We start from the raw sequence: 21,324 nt of genomic DNA, 5'->3' as shown, positions 1-21,324 counted from the left end.
TAACACAACAGTAAACTGAAGCTATCACTGTATGCGATTAATACCCTCTCAATACCTCGTTGTCAGAGGAAAAGGCTCTTATTTTTGCAATTCTTGGACTGACCCTAAAAAATGTACTTCATTTGTACACTTCATAGTGTTCAACTGTAAGATGTTTCATCTGAATGTCTTTAAAGATGTGGAAATAGTTCATGCTGCGACTTTTTTTCCACCCAAATTTCAAAAAGCCAAATTAGACTGGTTATTTCTGAGCTCAATTCTGAAAATGACTGCTGGCCTCTAAACTTTAATAGTAACTTGCTTGACTGTCAATCCAGAGGTCAGAGGTTCGAATCGCAGTCCAGGCACTGGAAATTTCTGAGATGAGAGTCTCACACCGAACTTAGAAGCCTGTACTGGTTCTTGCCAGAAAAGACGGCTTCATGTGTATCAGTGCTACACACCAGGCACGTTAAAGAACCAGACTGTCTATTCGCAAAGAGCTAGGCTAAGTTAGTCGAACAGGCATCTAAAACGGATTTCTCTTTCTCTGTTCTGGGGTCTTTATCTCGCTCTGTCCTTCTGGTCAGATTGCTCTGTGTCTGTATTAGTAGATGATGAATTTCGCCTTTGAATGTTTTTATCATGAAAAGGGCGCTATATAAATCTGGTACAGTGGTTGGGAAAGGAAGGCACGATGCGCGATTTCGCACATTCAATAAAAAAAATAACCCAGTGAAATTCCAATAAAATGCGCGAAAATCCTGGCAGAAAAAGAACTATAGAAATCGCAAAAATCGGTAAAAATATACCACACGATGACTTTTACAATAGGCCAGGGGACTGCAATAGACTATTCAGTCACAGTGTTAAAAATAGTATCAAATCAAGACCGAGTCATTGCTGCATGGACCAATACATATGCTATTTAAATCAAGTTCCCAGGTGTTTCCAATTATGATTGTATGCAGCGATCCAATCAAACTGTTTGTTAGAAAATCTACCATAGTTTCTGTGTTCTGTAGTTTCTGAGAAATTATAACAAGAGGGCCATGAGGGCCCTGTATTGCTCACCTGACCTAGGAATCATCAAGATTAACATTCTGACCAAGTTTCATTAAGATATTGTCATAAATGTGGCCTCTAAAGTCTTAACTAGCTTTTCCTTTGATTTGACCTGGTGAGCTAGTTTTTGACCCCACACAACCCAGATTCAAACTTGACCTAAAGATCATCAAGATTAACATTCTGACTAAGCTTCATGAAAATACAGTAATAAATGTGGCCTCTACAGTGTTAACAAGCTTTTCCTTTGATTTGACCTAATTTTTGACCCCACCTGACCCAGATTTGAACTTGACCTATTGATCATCAAGATTAACATTCTGACCAAGTTTCATTAAGATATGGTCATAAATGTGGCCTCTAAAGTGTTAACTAGCTTTTCCTTTGATTTGACCCGGTGACCTAGTTTTTGACCCTACGTGACCCAGATTCAAACTGGACCTTGAGATCCTCAAGATTAACATTTTGACCAAGCTTCTTGAAGATACAATCATAAATGTGGTCTCTACAGTGTTATCAAGCTTTTCCTTTGGTATGACCTAGTGTTTGACCCCACCTGACCCAGATTTGAACTTGATCTATAGATCATCAAGATTAACATTCTGACTAAGATTCATGAAGGTACAGTCATAAATGTGGCACAAGCTTTTCCTTTGATTTGACATAGTGACCAAGTTTTTGACTCCATCTGACCCATATTTGAACTTGACCTATTGAACATCAAGATTAACACTCTGACCAAGTTTCATTGATATGGTCATAAAGGTGGCCTCTAAAGTGTTAACTAACTTTTCCTTTGATTTGACCTGGTGACCTTGTTTTTGACCCTACATGACCCAGATTCAAACTGGACCTTGAGATCATCAAGATTAACATTCTGACCAAGTTTCATGAAGATACAGTCATAAATGTGGCCTCTAAGTGTTAACAAGCTTTACCTTTCATTTGACCTGGTGACCTAGTTGCTGTCCCCAGATGACCTAATATCAAACTCGTCCAAGATTTTATTGAGGGTAACATTCTGACCAAGTTTCATTAAGATAAGGCCAAAATTTTGACCTCCAGACTGTTAACAAGCTTTTCCTTTGATTTGACCTGGTGACCTAGTTTTTGACCCCAGATGACCCAATATCGAACTCGTCCAAGATTTTATAAAGAGTAACATTCTGAACAAGTTTCATTAAGATTGGGCTAAAATTGTGACCTCTAGAGTGTTAACAGTCAAACTGTTGATGACTCTTGACACCGACGGACGGACGACGACGGACACAGGGCGATCACAAAAGCTCACCTTTGAGCACTTTGTGCTCAGGTGAGCTAAAAATAAATGTGTTGACGATTTTCACGAGCAAAAAATGTGAATTTTATTTTTGACTTGGTAACATATAAATGTATATTTATTATTACCACGATAAGTTTTTCTTTGATTTGCATTTGAAATGAAATGAGCAAAGCATGATGAAAAAGACCACTGTTGGATGACATACAGATGTCAAAGAAATGGCCGACGTCACCGCTGATTTTAAGTTTGACATTTTAATATTTTAACAGAATGAATAAGATTTCGAATATAAATAAATCAGATTTGCATTGCATTTGTTTTCATTTCTGTATTTCTTTATAAACAAGAGGGCCATGAAGGCCCTGTATCGCTCACCTGACCTAGGAATCATCAAGATTAACATTCTGATCAAATTTCATTAGGATATTGTTATAAATGTGGCCTCTACAGTGTTAACTAGCTTTTTCTTTGATATGACCTGGTGACCTTTTTTTTGACCCTACATGATGCAGATTCAAACTGGACCTTGAGATCCTCAAGATTAAAATTCTGACCAAGTTACATGAAGATACAATCATAAATGTGGCCTCTACAGTGTTAACAAGCTTTTCCTTTGATCTGACCCGGTGACCTAGTTTTTGACCCCAGATGACCCAATATCGAATTCATCCAAGAATTTACTGAGGTTAAAATTCTGACCAAGTTTCATTAAGATTAGGCTAAAATTGTGACCTCTGGAGTGTTAACTAGCTTTTCCTTTGATTTGACCCGGTGACCTAGATTTTGACCCCTTAAGACCAAGATTAACATTCTGACCAAGTTTAATTAAGATATGGTAAACAAGAGGGCCATGATGGCCCTATATCGCTCACCTGAGTACCATTGCTCTTAATGATAAGATCAAGTTTTGACATAGATCACATAGGCATAGACATTACATGTAAATATCATCAGGATAACTATTTTCTTGTAACAGTCCGTTTTGACCTAAGGGTCCTGACCTATATTCATTTACATAAAACAAAGGGAGGTAATTTGTCATAATTCAGTCAAAAGTTATCTACCCTGATTGTCCGAGTCCATCTGATGGCATAAATGACATTTCAAATCAGAATTTTCATTGGTTACTGAGATACACCCATTTTAATTTGAAACAAAGGGAGGTAATTTGATATAAAATCAGTCCATAGTGATCTACCCTGATTGTCTCAGTCCAACTAATGACAATAATGGAATTTCTAATAAGTCCTATAAGTACTTACTGATATAAATCCATTTTGATTACAATCAGGGGAGGAAATCAGATATAAAATAACTCTGGAACCTACAACTGGATCTGACAGATTCGTCATGGAATCCAAGATTTATTGTTGTTGGAAGATATTCTGGAAGTTTGTATCAAATCAAACCATAAATGAAGTCTCTTTATGGCTGCAAAAGCCAAAACAGCAAATTTTGGACCTTTAAGGGGCCATAACTCTGGAACCAATAATGGAATCTGGCCAGTTCAAGTTAGGAACCTAGATCTTGTGGTGATACAAGTTGTGTGCAAGTTTGGTTAAAACCAAATCATAAATGAAGCTGCTATTGTGCAGACAAGGTCAAAATAGCCAATTCTGGCACTTTCAGGGGCCATAACTCCGGAGCCCATAATGGAATCTGGCCAGTTCAAGAAAGGCACCAAGATCTTATGGTGATACAAGTTGTTTGCAAGTTTGGTTAAAATCAAATCATAAATGAAGCTGCTATTGTGCAGACAAGGTCAAAATAGCTAATTCTGACCCTTTCAGGGGCCATAACTCTAGAACCAATAAAGGAATCTGGCCAGTTCAAGAAAGGAACAAAGATGTTATGGTGATACAAGTTGTGTGTGAGTTTGGTAAAAATAAAATCATAAATAAAGCTGCTATTGTGCAGAAAAGGTCAAAATAGCTAATTTTGGCCCTTTTCAGGGGCCATCACTCTGGAACTCATAAGGGGATCTAGCCAGTTCAAGAAAGGAACCGAGATGTTATGGTGATACAAGTTGTGTGCAAGTTTGGTTAAAATAAAATCATAAATGAAGCTGCTATTGTGCAGATAAGGTCAAAATAGCCATAACTCTGGAGCCCATGATGGAATCTGGCCAGCTCAAGAAGGGAACAAAGATATCATGGTGATACAAGTTGTGTGCAAGTTTGGTAAAAATCAAATCATAAATACAGCTGCTATTGTGCAGACAAGGTCAAAATAGCTAATTTTGGCCCTTTCAGGGGCCATAACTCTGGAACCTATAATGGGATCTGGCCAGTTCAAGAAAGGAACCAAGATCTTATGGTGATACAAGTTGTGTGCAAGTTTGGTTAAAAAAAAAAATCATAAATGAAACCTCTATCGTGCAGATAAGAAATTGTTGACGGACGCACGGATGGACGGACGACGGGTGATTACAAAAGCTCACCTTGTCACTATGTGACAGGTGAGCTAAAAAATTGGCCTCTATAGTGTGAACTAGCTTTTCCTTTTATTTGACCTGGTGACCTAGTTTTTGACCATACATGACCCAGATTCAAACTGGATCTTGCGATCATAAAGATTAACATTCTGACTAAATTTCATGAAGATACAGTCAAAAATGTGGCCTCTACAGTGTTAACAAGCTTTTCCTTTGATTTGACCTGGTGACCTAGTTTTTGACCCCAGATGACCCAATATCAAACTCGTCCAAGATTTAATTGAGCGTAACATTCTGATCAAGTTTCAATAAGATTGGGCCAAAACTGTGACCTCTAGACTGTTAACAAACTTTTCCTTTGATTTGACCTGGTGACCTAGTTTTTGACCCTGCTTGACCCAATATCAAACTCGTCAAAGATTTTATTAAGTGTAACATTCTAACAAAGTTTCATTAAGATTGGGCCAAAATTGTGACCTCTAGAGTGTTAGCAAGCTTTTCCTTTGATTTGACCTGATGACCTAGTTTTTGACCCCGGATGACCCAATATCGAACTCGTCCAAGATTTTATTAAGGGTAACATTCTGACCAAGTTTCATTAAGATTGGACAAAAATTGTGACCTCTAGAGTGTTAACAAGCTTTTCCTTTGATTTGACCTGGTGACCTAGTTTTTGATCCCAGATGACCCAATATCAAAATCGTCCAAGATTTTATTGAGGGTAACATTCTGACCAAGTTTCATTAACATTGGGCCAAAATTGTGACCTCTAGATAGTTAGAAGTCAAATTGTTGACGACGACGGACAGACGGACGACGACGGACACTGAGCTATCACAAAAGCTCACCTTGAGCACAAAGTGCTCAGGTGAGCTAAAAAATAAGATAAGTTGAACTGTAACAGTTTTATAAGTGAAAGTGAAACTAGAGAAATATTTAGAAAGTGTACATGTTTTAGATGCATCAGATTTTGTTAATATTATATAATTACAATTTTCGTTATTGTATGCTGTGCTATTAATGTGGATTTTACAGGCCACCATGCTTTCTCTTTTCATAGCCAAATATATTTTAGCAATTCTTATTTTTTTCTTGGTCAGTCGATACTTTTTATTGAAATTAAAAAGCCCCATGGAGTTTGAAAATCCCCCATTGATGTCAGGGCCAAGGGGGGATCTTTTACATTGCAAAAATTTCTTTCCCAAGCACTGCTGGTATAATAATAACTCAGTTTTATGACTTCAGAGTCAGTAATCAAACCTCAGAGCTGGGAACTGGGCAGGAAATTTTCTAGTTTCAACCAAGAGCTTTTTTCTAGGGGACCTGAACTTGTGAATCAGAATTTTTTATGGAATGAGCAACAACAAAATCTACAAAAATTCATCTCCCACACAAAATATTGACTTTATAGTAATATCTTACCTTTAATTGTGTGCCAGGCACCATCACAAAGCTTGTTGTTCATTTCAGGAATATATTTGGCAGTAAAGGATCCTGCACCATTGTCAGCTGTGAACCAAAGCTGCAATGAGAGGGAAGTTATTAGCAACAGATATTTTTGTAACTTTTTAAATTTTTTAAACACTTCTTAAATCACGCAGACAGTCTGGGTAATTTAGATTAATAACTTGTGGATGTTTTAAACTGTTAAAATTTTTTTAAGTCAATACATTCAAACAAGATTTTAAAAGAAAGTTGGTTTTTTTTGTTTGTTTTTTGGGTTTTTTTTGCATATTATCTTGTAATTCGTTATTCCTTATTTTATTTATATATAATGTAAAAGGGTCAAGCTATAACAGTAAATATTCAGTTTCTGTAATGATTACCTCCCCTTCCACCAGCTGCAATATAACAAAATCTCCTTTTCCATGTACAGAGAAGATTACACCATTCAAACTGCGGGGACGTATCTCTACTGACATCGTCATCTTCTTCTTTACATTGAATGAATCCACTGCAATGAGAACAAACACAGTGCATTTATTGTACAGAGATAGGAAACAACTGTTTCAAATGTACTTTATCTGAAGCTCACAAAAAGTCTTGATAAAGTACCTTAAGCAGTAACACAATAAGCATTTACGTATCAAAATTTACTGACAATTGAGTCCAAATATATGTTAATTCTATAGATAAGCATAAATAATTCAGACTGCTCCCCTTAGCCTGAATGTCCCATTAGACAAGATAGCCATAATAGGTTCTTCTGATCTTGACAAACTGATCTCAATTCTGACCAGTGAATATTAATGAATATTAGCTTAGTCAATATTATAAAGCCTTTCATGAGAAAACATAGTTCTTTTCTATTTTTAGCTCTTGATGTTTCTGACCAAGTTTCGTGAATATCCATCAATCCATTCATGAGAAGTCATTTTTGGGGGCAATGCCCCCAAATTTAACAAACCGTCTTTCAATTTTCTTGTTGAGCTTATGACCAAACTAACAACACACAGAAAACAAGTTCCAAAGTATTTACCAAACAACTTTCATATTGCATTTTGCAATTATATTTTCGATCCAGATATGATTAAATAGATCTACACATGTTATATCAACAACAGTATGTGAAGAAAACTAAACTGCATTATAAATATAAATTATAATAGATCTTTTTAAGCGTAAGAATAATAAAGACTGAAACTGAAACTGAAACTGCTTTATTTGATTAAATGCCTAATTTTACACATAGTATATTCACTGGCGTTGTACATTAAATTATACCAGATTTTTATAGCGCCCAAGGCGCTTTACATAGTTCAAATGCAGCCACACAGGGCGCATAATTCATCCTCTACTAGTACAGACACAGAGCGATCTGACCAGAGGGACAGAGTGAGACAAAGCCCCCACGACAGAGAGACCAGAAATCAGATACAGGCTTATCCGGCTAACTTAGCCTAGCTCGTTTCGAATAGACAGCCTGGTTCTTTAACGTGCCCAGTGTATAGCACTGATACACGCAAGGATTGCCTGGGTTCCTGACCAGTACACCTCTAGTTGGGTGGGAAACACTGAAAAGCGTTTCTGAAAATTCCCGAGTAGCTGCCTGGGATCGAACCCCGACCTCAGGATTGGAAGGCCAGTGTGCAAACCACTGAGCTATCCATCCACCCAGGTTTTGATCATGTGACCTATTCTGAAATCCAATAACTAGTTTCAATACGCTCAAAAAAATGTGTTCATGATTCTGCGTGAAAATAGCAACTACTAAGGAATTGCAACGCCACTGATAAGCCGATAGATTTTTGATTTTTTTCATCACCATGCCTCGACACTGTTGTGGATGTGTAAATATGGAGAAACTTTATCAGTTTGTGGCGATCAGTACCTTTTATCAGTAGGCGAATCTATAAATATGCAGCAACATCCTATAGATCCCGATTCGCAATCTGTTAAACTTTGATATCTTTTCTGTGCATGTGTTATTTCTAAAATATCATTTCCAAAAATACAGTGCTGAAATAAAATACTTTTCGCATATCTAAGAAAATATTTTCAAGAGGTATGTTATTTATAAAAATTAATGCTATATAAAAAATAATTATAATAAAAATAAAATAAAAAACAGTGTTTTACTTGAAATAGAATAGGTAGAAAAAAATCATTACTTATTCGTCAGTTTGAATTTATGACTTATTTAATGGGGGGGGGGGGGGAATTAATCTGACAGTTTGATTTTTTGTAATTATTATCTAATCCTGGAACAACTGATACGTATTAGACCTTCCTGCCTAATCTAATAATCGTCAGTAGATTTTTTCTCTCATTGTTCGAATTCGTAAAATCAACTATGAACAGATTACTTCTGTTTTACACCCACTATTAAGAACATTTTAAAGCTTAAAGGCATATTTATGTACTTGGTCGGACCGTCCTTATTCGTGATTGTTTATTATGTATAATTATATATTTTGATCTCGAAATCAGCTGTAAATCGTTAATCAAAATGTCTTGTCCACATACTTAGTTGCATAAAAATGAACTGAATTTCAAATAGTTACTAAAATTTAATACACAATTGCACGGTGCATATCCATATCGGCGGATTCTTTGCGAAATATGCTTTATCGCGGTTTCTTGTGTCGGCACCGGCGATTCTTTGCTATAAACAGGTTGGCAGTTATAAAAAGTCAGATAAACACACCAAACTAATTAAGCTATAACGTTTCCAGATAGTCATTAGCCTAGTCTCTCTGCGTGTAATGCAGAGCGCCTGCCTGTGCATCAAAGAAAAAAAAAAACTGGTATGCAGAGAGACCCCCGGTGCTACAACAAAACCAAAAGTAAGTGGTTTTGAAAAATTCCATTTACATTTTGGCCTATTTATCTTTATTATTTGGAAGAATATTGATAAATGAACACAAATAGTGCGCTTGATATGTATGATATCAAAGCAAAAACTCGTTAAAGACTGTGGAAAAAGTCGGGCTAGTGTTCCATGTCAGTACACCATCAACAAATTTCATTGAGTTGCGAGCAAAAATCGCTAATTAAAAAGTAAACAAAATAAAATATAGAAAAGACAATCTAATGTTTCGTGCTCTACTTATTTTTGAGCAGCATACCTATGATCATGGATGGCAGCTCGATTTTTTACCTCCCATACCAACCTGGGCACTATTTGTAGCAAAAAAATAGCCAGTGCCAATGCAAAGAAACCGCCGATATAGCAGATTTCGCAAAGTGTGCGTCGATATGGATATGTACTGTGAATTGGAGAGGGCATCCTTAATACACATGTCATCTAGAGAAGGTTTGAATCCATGGAGTTGTTGTCAAAAGTTATGGCATCAGAATCTTGCGGGCATGCAGTAATTTCAGTTGGAACCACAACGCCACCGCAAATCAGGAGAGATATTTTTTTTAAAACTTTTTCCTGAAATCCGACCTCACTATAGGGTCAAAAGAAATGCGCTTATTCTGGAAAAGTACAGCATTTCCCAAACTGAACATGTGCCCGATTCTTTAGTCTAAAGATCAGAACATTATGTATATGACGTGTTTAACATAATTATAATGTTGGGGAAATCTTTGAAAAGGACCGAAGAAAACATTTGTACCCAGATATTTATTTAAAAAACGCCATATATGCTGATCAAACCGGTATTTGTCTGCAGGAAAATTATCGTTTAACGTAAAAAGTGCGCTAAATACTGTTATAAGTGTGCGTACATATACGTATTTCATCATTTTCCAGACTAAGTAATTTTTGCTATGGGAGGTAAACCACCACTCCGCGATGATAACTTGCCACAGGTGTATTTTGGCCTCATTTTCTTGGTAATTATCTCTGCAGATATACATTTATGTTACCAGTTTAATGTATTTCATCTACCTGAGGGTGCAAATGGTTTCTGATGGTGATATTCGAAGGCAGAACCACCAGGAATCTTTTTTTTCCATGGGCGTTTGGTATCCTAATTTACTCGGGCCTAACTGTATACGCCAGTTCGGTAGGTTCATTGATATGACGAATCACGGTTTTCATAGTGTTTAATGTATTTCTTATATCATGATATTGATGGCAGTCCCTAAATGCAATGAAGTGGAACCATTTTAACACATTTCAGAGAAGTCCATGCTATGATGCTACATGCTACAGACCAGCATTGATGTAATTTTCACTTGTATTTATAACAGACAGATTATGGGTGCCATGCCTCCACCTATACTATCCCAGAATTTCTGAAACTTTGGTCCAAGCAAGCTAAAAAACAGCTTCAGTATCACAGCTTACAGCCCTCCTATCCCTACCCCACTCAAATCAACAGACAGAATCCTCTGACGTACTAAGTTTGATGTATCCACCATCATTGTAGAAGTAGGCACCATTATAAGTGAAGTCTGAGCAAGGCAGGGTACCATTCTGTACTGGTGCTGGTCCAGTATCTTTATTGTTCACCTTGATATTGGCAATACAACCTGCAAAACTGTTGGTTACACCCTGCAGAGAAAAAAATATATACAGAAAATTACTACGACCAGTAAGTCCTTGCTACTCTTTACAAAATCAGAAACCTACATGTCTGCAAACTAGTTGCTGTTCATTTATCATTATCATATTTTCATAGAAATTCTGACAACCATTTGTCTCTAAAAGCATCTTATTAACCTTTACCCTGCTAAATTTCTTAAATGGACTGGTCCTTCTTTCAATTTCGGTAATACCATTTATTATTCAAAGGGTGTTAACTGAAAATTTACTGACTGAACAGCGAACAGTGCAGACCATGATCAGCCTGCACAAACGTGCAGGCTGATCTTGGTCTGTACTGGTCGCAAAGGCATAATCACTTGCCGGCAGCAGGCTAAAGTTTAATATTATTCAGTTTCCTTTTAAACCTGTCTGTTTAACAAGAACTGTCACTAGAGACAGCGCGCTCAACTTTTTCGATGCTTGATAGCGAAACTGTGCATATCTGAGGAAGCTGGAGCTGTCACTGGAGTGTTTAATGACTCCAATGGCAGATGGAGATATTGCCATGGACAACAACTTGAGTTTGTGTCAAAAATATTAAGTAATGATATATATAAATAAGTATAATTCTCAGCAAAAAGGGGGCATAATTAATGAAATATTGGTGCAAGATTTATGCACCTTGTGTCATATGATGTTGGTGATGATGTGGAACAACTGCTTCAAGTTTGAATCAAACCCATTTAAGAATAACTGAGATATAGTGAAAATGCATCAAAATAGATCTTAAATTCTAAGTAAAAGGTGGCATAATGCATTAAAAATTGGTGCCAGATTTATGCACCTTGTGCCATATGATGTTGATGATAAGGTGGAACAACTATGTTAAGTTTGAATCAAATCCATTTAGTAATTACTGAGATAGAGTGAAAGTGCATCAAAATTTTAACCTATATTCTAAGTAAAAAGGAGGGATAATTCATTAGATATTGGTGCAAGAGTTATGACCTTTGTGACATATGATGTGAGTGATGATGTTGAACAACTACTTTAAGTCTGAATAAAATTATTATTATTATTATCCAGATTTATATAGCGCCCTATTCATGATAAACACATTCAAAGGTGCTTTACATATAGCAAATGCAGCCACACAGGTTGCGAAATCATCCTCTACTAGTACAGACACAGAGCGATCTGACCAGAGGAACAGAGTGAGATAAAGCCACCAGAACAGATACAGACCTGTCCAGCTAACTTAGCTCTTTGCGAATAGACCGTCTGGTTCTTTAACGTGCCCAGTGTATAGTACCGATATATGCTAAGCCGTCTTTCCTGGGAAGAACCAGTACAGGCTTCTAAGTTAGGTGGGAGACACTCAAGAGCATCTCAGAAATTTCCAGTGTCTAGACTGGGATTCGAACCCTTGCCTCCGGATTGACGTCAAGCCTGTAACCACTAGACCACCGGCCCACAGGCAAAAAATCCATTTAGTAATAACAGAGATAATAACAGAGATAGAGTGAAAGTGCATCAAAATTTCAACCTGAAATTCTATGTAAAAGGGGGCATAATTAATTAAATATTGGTACCAGATTTATGCACCTTGTAACATATGATGTGAGAGATGATGTGGAACAACTACTTTCAGTCTGAATCAAATCCATTTAGTAATAACTGATAAAGAGTGAAAGTGCATCAAAACTGTAACCTGAAATTCTAAGTAAAAAGGGGTTATAATTCATGTAATATTGGTATGAGAGTTATGGCCCTTGTGCCATATGATGTGGGTGATGATTAGAATAACTATTGTAAATTTGAAACGAATCCATCAAGTACAGAGATATAGAGAAAGTGCATCAAAACTTTAACCAGGGTGCGGACATGGAAGGACGCCGACGTCGGGTCGAGTAGGACTGCTCTCCATACTTCGGGTAGTCGAGCTATGAATGACAAAGAAATTCTTATCTTATACAAGAGCTGTCGGAGGACAGCAATGCTCGACTATTCAACAGCCTTGTCAATTGAATGAATACAAAAGTTGAACAAGAGGACCATGATGGTCCTGAATCGCTCACCTGTCCCAACATGACCCAGTTTTGAACTGAGTATGATGTCGTTTTTTTTCTATTATTTGACATAGTGACCTAGTTTTTGAGCTCATGTGACCCAGTTTTGAACCTGACCTAGATATCATCAAGATGAACATTCAGACCAACTTTCATACAGATCCCATGAAAAATATGGCCTTTAGAGAGGTCACAAGGTTTTTTCATTATTTGAACTACTGACCTAGTTATTGACGGCACGTGACCCAGTTTCAAATTTGACCTAGATAACATCAAGGCGAACATTCTGACCAATTTTCATGAAGATCCATTCAAAGTATGGCCTCTAGAGAGGTCACAAGGTTTTTCTATTTTTAGACCTAATGACCTAGTTTTTGACCGCAGCTGACCCAGTTTCGAAAATGATCTAGATATCATCAAGATGAACATTCAAACCAACTTTCATACAGATCCCATGAAAAATATGGCCTCTAGAGAGGTCACAAGGTTTTTCTATTATTTGACCTACTGACCTAGTTTTTGAAGGCACATGACCCAGTTTCAAACTTGACCTAGATATCATCAAGGTGAACATTCTGACCAATTTTCATGAAGATCTTATGAAAAATATGGCCTCTAGAGAGGTCACAAGGTTTTCTATTTTTAGACCTACTGACCTAGTTTTTAACCACAGTTGACCCAGTTTTGATCTTGGCCTAGATATAATCAAGATGAATATTCAGACCAATCTTCATACATATCCCATGAAAAATATGGCCTCTAGAGAGGTCACAAGGTTTTTTATATTATTTGACCTACTGACCTAGTTATTGAAGGCACGTGACCCAGTTTCGAACTTGATCTAGATATCATCAAGGTGAACATTCTCACCAATTTTCATGAAGATCCATTCAAAAGTATGACCTCTAGAGAGGTCACAAGGTTTTTCTATTTTTAGACCTAATGACCTAGTTTTTGACCGCAGCTGACCCAGTTTCGAACCTGACCTAGATATCATCAAGATGAACATTCAGACCAACTTTCATACAGATCCCATGTAAAATATGGCCTCTAGAGTGGTCACAAGGTTTTTCTATTATTTGACCTATTGACCTAGTTTTTGACGGCACGTGACCCAGTTTCGAACCTGACCTAGATATCATCAAGGTGAACATTCTGACCAATTTTCATGAAGATCTTGTGAAAAATATGGCCTCTAGAGAGGTCACAAGGTTTTTCTATTTTTTGAACTACTGACCTAGTTTTTGACCGCACGTGACCCAGTTTCGAACTTGACCTAGATATTATCAAGATGAACATTCTGACCAAATTTCATAAAGATCCTATGAAAAATGTGATCTCTAGAGAGGTCACAAGCAAAAGTTTACGCACGGACGGACGACGGACGCTGCGCGATCACAAAAGCTCACACTGTCACTTTGTGACATGTGAGCTAAAAAGGGGCATAATTTTGTAAAATGCAAAGTAGAGGTATTGAAACTCTGTACTGCATGTCATATTATGACAGTGAACAAGTGTGTGAAGTTTCAATCCTTTCCAATTTGTGGATACTGAGATACCAGCTTACATACAAAAACTTAACCAAAAACTGCTAAGTCAAAGGGGCATATTTTGTAAAAATGCCAAGTAGAGTTATGGGACCTTCACAGTGCATGTTAGATCATGACAGTGAACAAGTGTGTGAAGTTTCAATCCATTCCAATTAGTGGATACTGAGATATCAGATTACATACAAAAATTTAACCAAAAACTGCTAAGTCGAAAAAGGGGCATAATTTTGAAAAAAAAGAGTAGAGTTATGGGACTTGCTTAGTGCATGTCAGATTATGACAGTGAACAAGTATGTGAAGTTTCAATCCATTCCCATTAGTAAGTACTGAGATACCAGCTTACATACAAAACCTTAACCAGAAATTTCTAAGTCGAAAAAGAGGCATAGTTTTGTAAAAAAGCAAAATAGAGTTATGGAACCTGTGCAATGTAGGTCAGTTTATCACAGTGAATAAGTGTGTGAAGTTTCAATCCATTCCCACAAGTGGTTACTGAGTTACCAGCTTACAAACAAAACCTTAACCAAAAATTTCTAAGTCGAAAAAGGGGCATAATTTTGTAAAAAAGCAAAACAGAGTTAAGGAACCTGTGCAATGTAAGTCAGTTTGTCACAGTGAATAAGTGTGTGAAGTTTCAATCCATTCCCACAAGTGGTTACTGAGATACCAGCTTACATACAAAACCTTAACCAAAATCGGGACACGGACGCCGACGCATGGGCGAGTCCAATAGCTCTACTATTCTATGAATAGTCGAGCTAAAAATGTGCAAGTTTATGGATTAAACTTGGACTTTTAAAGAATGTCTGAATTGTCAAAATTCAAAGTAATTATACCAAATGGATAAAACAATTTTGTAAACATGACGTTTTATTAGCCAATGTCCAGAACAACTGATTCTGTCAGAGTAATAACAGAGATAGAGAGAAAGTGCATCAAAACTTCAACCTGAAATTCTAAGTAAAAGGGGGCATAATTCATTAAATTCTGTCAGAATCTTGCGTCATCCATTTTAACCAGGTTAAGGAATGTATTATACAGTCCGTATGTAAGAAAAATGGAAGGATCACCTTAAGTTAAACTTACATTGAGGTTTTTCACAGCGCCTGCAACTGGACTTTCCCTTAAACCTCCAAAACTGTATGGCGGTCTACCATTGATAGTTCGAGCACGTCCTGCTGACTCAACTGGTGTAAGTTCATCATCATCAACCATCATGGTACCCTCTCTCATGTTACGGCCAATCATCAACTGTTCAATGTACAGGTAAGTTCAATTTATGAATTCACTTTATGTTCAAGAATGTTTAATCTATGAATTCTCTCAAAATCATCTGTTCAATGTTTAAGTAAGTACAACTTCAGTAAGTTTTCATTGCATTGTTTTAAGTCACACCAACACTGTCAAAGTAACATGTCAATTTTCCACTTTGTAAGGTTAGAAAGATCCCTTGTGCCCCTTTCTGACATTTTTTTTCAGGCACAGGGCAGCACCAGTATAAACTAACAACCTTCAGTAGGATTCATTTCCTGACCTGAAGACCCCTGGGTTCGAACCTCTAGAAGTAAAGGCAAGTGTTTCAAAGTCTTCTACCAAGGAGGTATTTTCCAAACCATTAACAATGCGAAAAGGAAACAAGAGGGCCATAATGGCCCTATATCGCTCACCTGTTATCACTGCACTTAAGGACAAGAAGGTCAAAAAATCCAACAAAGGGAAGAAACATGTTGATTATAAATATTGACGGAAAATTAAAAATTAAAAAAAAAAACAAGAGGGCCATGAAGGCCCTGTATCGCTAACCTGGCCTATTGACCTAAAGATCATCAAGATTAACATTCTGACCAAGTTTCATTAAAATATGGTCATAAATGTGGCCTCTAAAGTGCTAACTAGCTTTTCCTTTGATTTGACCAGGTGACCTAGATTTTGACCCAACATGACCCAGATTCGAACTTGACCTAAAGATCATCAAGTTTAACATTCTGACTAAGTTTCATGAAGATACAGTCATAAATGTGGCCTCTAGAGTGTTAACAATCTTTTCCTTTCATTTGACCCTGTGACCTAGTTTTTGATCCAATGTGACCCAGATTCGAACTTGACCTAAAGATCATCAGGTTTAACATTCTGACTAAGTTTCATGAAGATACAGTCTTAAATGTGGCCTCTAGAGTGTTAACAAGCTTTTTCCTTTGATTTGACCTAGTGACCAGTTTTTGATCCCAGCTGACCCAGATTTAAACTTGACCTAAAGATCATCAAGATTAACATTTTGACCAAGTTTCATTAAGATATGGTCATTAATGTGGCCTCTACAGTGTTAACAAGCTTTTCCTTTGATTTGACCTAGTGACCTAGTTTTTGACCCCAGCTGACCCAGATCTGAACATGACCTATAGATAATCAAGATCAACATTCTGACCAAGTTTCATTAAGATATGGTCATAAATATGGCCTCTACAGTGTTAAAAAGCTTTTCCTTTGATTTGACCTGGTGACCTAGTTTTTGATCCCAGATGACCCAATACCGAACTCATCCAAGATTTTATCGAGGGTAACATTCTGACTAAGTTTCATTCAGATTAGGCCAAAAATGTGACCTCTAGAGAGTTAAGAATCAAACTGTTGACGACAGACGGACGGACGACGACGGACACAGGGTGATCACTAAAGCTCACCTTTGAGCTCAGGTGAGCTAAAAAAAAAGGGTGTGGGGTGGGGGGCAGGGGGTGTGACCAAGGAAAGGTACCAGGTGTGGGTACATAACTTCACATGTTTCTAATAAATGTTCAAAGAAAACAATGAAAGAAGTTTTATGAAATTCTACCAATTGGTTGGTTTGTTATGTACAAATCTGTAGATTTTTAAACATTTAAGGGGCAATAACTCTAAGGAAAACTGACCAATAAAAAAAAAATGACAGGCATCATCGAAGTATGTTCTTTCATATTTATTTCAAGTTTCATAAAATTCTACCAGCTTGTTACTGAGAAACGACTGCAGACGTGGATTTTTCATTAAATCAAAGGCAATAACTCTAAGGGAAATTGACCAATCAAAAAAAAAACTTGACGGGCATCATTGCAGTATGTTGCTGCATGTTTATTACAAGTTTTATGAAATTCTACCTGATAGTTACTGAGAAATGGCTGCGGACGGACATTTTTGGGCATTTTTCATTAAATGAAGGGCAATAACTCTAAGGGAAATTGACCAATCAAAAAAAAAACTTGACTGGCATTATCGCAGTATGTTGGTTCATGTTTATTTCAAGTTTCATAAAATCCTACCTGCTTGTTACTGAGAAATGGCTGCGCACGGACGCACGAACACACGCACTGACGTGACAGACAGACAATGCCATTTCAATACCCCCTCCCGATTTCATCGGCGGGGGATAATAACCTAAAAATTGGAGGTACCATCCATGTTGTACCACAGTAAAGTGGTCTTGGTTTTTCCCTACGGCCAATAATTAAGCTATTTATAGTAGCATAAAAGGGAAGTAATTAAAAAAAAAATTATTGTAAGTGAACAAAAGAAGGATCTGCTAAATAAAAACAAGAGCACTGCAATGCAATGCAAATGCAGAGCAATATACACACAAAACAAAGTCATATGACCTTTGACTCCTAAGTGTGACCTTGACCTTGAAGTGAGCCATCTGAAACATGCGTTCTGCTTGTCGTTTTGATGAGGTGGACATTTGTGTCAGGTTTCTTTGAAATCCTTCAAGGGGTTCAAGAGTTACAGAGCAGATGGGAAATTGCTAACAAACAGACAGACAGACGAACACCGAGGCGATAACATAATACGTCCCATTGGGCGTATAAAAAGGAATCGAGATCTTATGGTGATGCAAGTTGTGTGCAAGTTTGGTTAAAATCAAATCAAAAGTGAAGCTGCTATTGTGCAGACAAGGTCAAAATAGCTCATTTTGGCCCTTTCAGGGGCAGTAACTCTGGAACCCATTATGGGATCTGGCCGGTTCAAGAAAGGAACTGAGATCTTATGTGACACAGGTTTTGTGCAAGTCTGCTTAAATTCAAATCATAAATGAAGCTGCTATTGTGCAGACAAGGTCAAAATAGCTAATTCTGGCCCTAACAGGGGCCATAACTACAGAACCCATGACAGGATCTGGCTGGTTCAAGAAAGGAACCAATATCTTGTGGTGATACAAGTTGTGTGCAAGTTTGGTTAAAATCAAATCATAAATGAAGTTGCTATTGTGCAGACAAGGTCAAAATAGCTAATTTTGGCCCTTTCAGGGGCCATCACTCTGGAACCCATTATGGGATCTGGCCAGTTCAAGAAAGGAACCGAGATCTTATGGTGACACAAGTTTTGTGCAAGTTTGATTAAATTCAAATCATTAATTATTATTATTATATTATTATACCAGATTTATATAGCGCCCTTTTCATGATCAATTTCACGTTCAAAGGCGCTTTACATAGTTCAAATGCAGCCACACAAGGCGCATAATTCATCCTCTACTAGTACAGACACAGAGCGATCTGACCAGAAGGACAGAGTGAGACAAAGCGTCCACGGCAGAAAGATCAGAAATCAGATACAGGCTTGTCCGGCTAACTTAGCTTAGCTCGTTGCGAATAGACAGACTGGTTCTTTAACGTGCCCAGTGTATAGCACTGATACACGCAAGGATTGCCTGGGTTCCTGACCGGTACACCTCTAGTTGGGTGGGAAACACTGAAAAGCGTTTCTGAAAATTCCCAAGTAGCTGCCGGGGATCAAACCCCCGACCTCAGGATTGGAAGGCTAGTGTGCAAACCACTGAGCTATCCTTCAAACCATAATTGCATAATAGCTAATTAAATAAATTTAATAAATGAAGCTGCTATTGTGCAGACAAGGTCAAAATAGCTAATTCTGGCCCTTTCAGTGGCCATAACTCTGGAACCCATAATGGAATCTGGCCAGTTCAAGAAAGGAACCAAGATCTTATGGTGATACAAGTTGTGTGCAAGTTTTGTTAAAACAAGCAAATTCGGTGAATTGGTATCCCCCACCGAAAGGGTTTGTGGAGAGGAATGGCAAAAAAATATATCCGGCAAAAAGTTAAGGATGTTAATAAGAAGCAAATAATTTCATTAGTCAAAATCAATTTAACAGAAAACAAATGTTTAATTAAAGAGTACATAATAAATGTATGATACTTTGATCCTGACTAAAGAATTTATTTTGAATGGGATATGCTTACTGTAATAAGCTTAGCTTTTAAAATTAAATGCAGTTAATTGAAATGTGAGCTTGAAGTTTAACTGGAACGAAATATTGTCTTTGAGTGGTTTGGCACCAGGTGTTGCTGTTTAACATGTACATTTGAACTTAAAAGAACAATGTCCTTATGAGAACACAATCAAGTAAGATATCTTGAACATGGCTGAGGGCAAGGTTTGTGCAGTCACAACTTAACATGTTGAAGGTTTGAACATTTAAAAAAAAAAAAAAGGAATGGAAATATATATATGTATATATTTATTTTTTTAGGGGGGTGGGGGTGCGGGGGAACGGGAGAGGAAACAAAATTTCACATGTTGATTATAAATATTGATGGAAAATTAAAAATGAAAAAAAAAAAGAAGGGTAAAAGGGTGATTTTGGGGATGGGCAGAGGATGCATGATCAGTGGTAGGCATGACTGGGTGAAGGAGAGAGGTGGGGGAATGGTACAACTTGCATGTTGATAAATAATCATGGAAGGTTTGAAAAAAATCTAAAATAAGAATTTTTTTTTTTTGTGGGGGGGGGGGGGGGGGCAGGGGTGACCAAGGCAAGTGGGTGACCAGGTGTGGGTGCGCAACTTCACATGTTTATAATAAATGTTCACAGAAAAGAATGAAAGAAATTTAATGAAATTCTGCCAAATATGTGGATTTTTAGACAATTAAAGGGCAATAACTCTGGTGTTATATGGGAAATCTGTCTGAAACTTGATGGGCCCCATTACCTTATATGCATATGAAGTTTGTCTGAAAAGAATCTAAAATAAGGAATGATTTTTTTTTTTTTGTGTGTGTGTGTGTGTGGGGGGGGGGGGGGGTCAGTGGGTTGGGGGGGGGGGGGGGGTGATCAAGGTATCGGGGTGACCAGGTGTGGGTACACAACTTCACATGTTTACAATAAATGTTCATGGAAAAGAATGAAAGAAATTTAATGAAATTCTACCAAATGGTAAGTTTGTTATGTACAAATATGTGGAATTCATACAATTAAAGGGCAATAACTCTTAATTTACAAATAAATCCGAACGAAATTGTGTGTACACAACCACATTATAGTGATCTAAATTCTGTTTAAGTTTCATAGTTCTAGGTCAAATATATCAAAAGTTATGATGCAGAAATTGCCATATTTATAGTACCCTATATAGTTAACACTAGAAACTTCTATGGGCCATAACTCTGGTGTTACTTGGGCAATCTGACTGAAACTTGACGGGCCGCAAGAACTCATTGTGGTGAACATGTATATGAAGTTTTAAATAAATATTCCCAACCATTTCCTAGATATGGCTCCGGACGGACGGACGGAAGGATGGACGGAAAGACGGACGGACAACGCCAAAACTATATCCCTCCCACTTCCGTCGGGGAATAATAAAATCATAAATGAAGCTGCTATTGTGCAGATAAGGTCAAAATAGATAATTCTGGCCCTTTCAGGGGCCATCACTCTGGAACCAATAATGGAATCTGGCCAGTTCAAGAAAGGAACCAAGATCTTATGGGGATACAAGTTGTGTGCAAATTTGGTAAAAATCAAATCATAAATAAAACTGCTATTGTGCAGACAAGGTTAAAATAGCTAATTTTGGCCCTTTCTGGGGCCATTACTCTGGAACCCATAATGGGATCTGGCCAGTTCAAGAAAGGAACCAAGATCTTATGGTGATACAAGTTGTGTGCAAGTTTGGTTAAAATAAAATCATAAATGAAACCACTATCATGCAGACAAGAAATTGTGGACGGACAACGGGCGATCACAAAAGCTCA

General features: G+C 37.3%; 1 protein-coding gene across 3 annotated transcripts in view; it reads right to left on the bottom strand.

The window, feature by feature from the left end:
* The window catches only part of LOC123540967 (laminin-like protein epi-1), a 70,658-nt gene that overhangs the window by 13,049 nt on the left and 36,285 nt on the right, over positions 1-21,324 (bottom strand). For all 3 annotated transcript variants that reach the window (XM_053527186.1, XM_053527185.1, XM_053527184.1), the window contains 4 exons: positions 15,386-15,550; positions 10,554-10,707; positions 6,587-6,714; positions 6,183-6,282 (listed from right to left, as the gene is read on the bottom strand). In XM_053527186.1, coding sequence (XP_053383161.1) covers positions 6,183-6,282; positions 6,587-6,714; positions 10,554-10,707; positions 15,386-15,550 — 547 coding nt within the window. The remainder of the gene's footprint in view (positions 1-6,182; positions 6,283-6,586; positions 6,715-10,553; positions 10,708-15,385; positions 15,551-21,324) is intronic.

The sequence above is a fragment of the Mercenaria mercenaria genome, chromosome 16, assembly GCF_021730395.1.
Source record: "Mercenaria mercenaria strain notata chromosome 16, MADL_Memer_1, whole genome shotgun sequence".
Lineage (NCBI taxonomy): Eukaryota > Metazoa > Mollusca > Bivalvia > Venerida > Veneridae > Mercenaria > Mercenaria mercenaria.
This window is presented reverse-complemented; position numbering and strand designations above follow the sequence as displayed.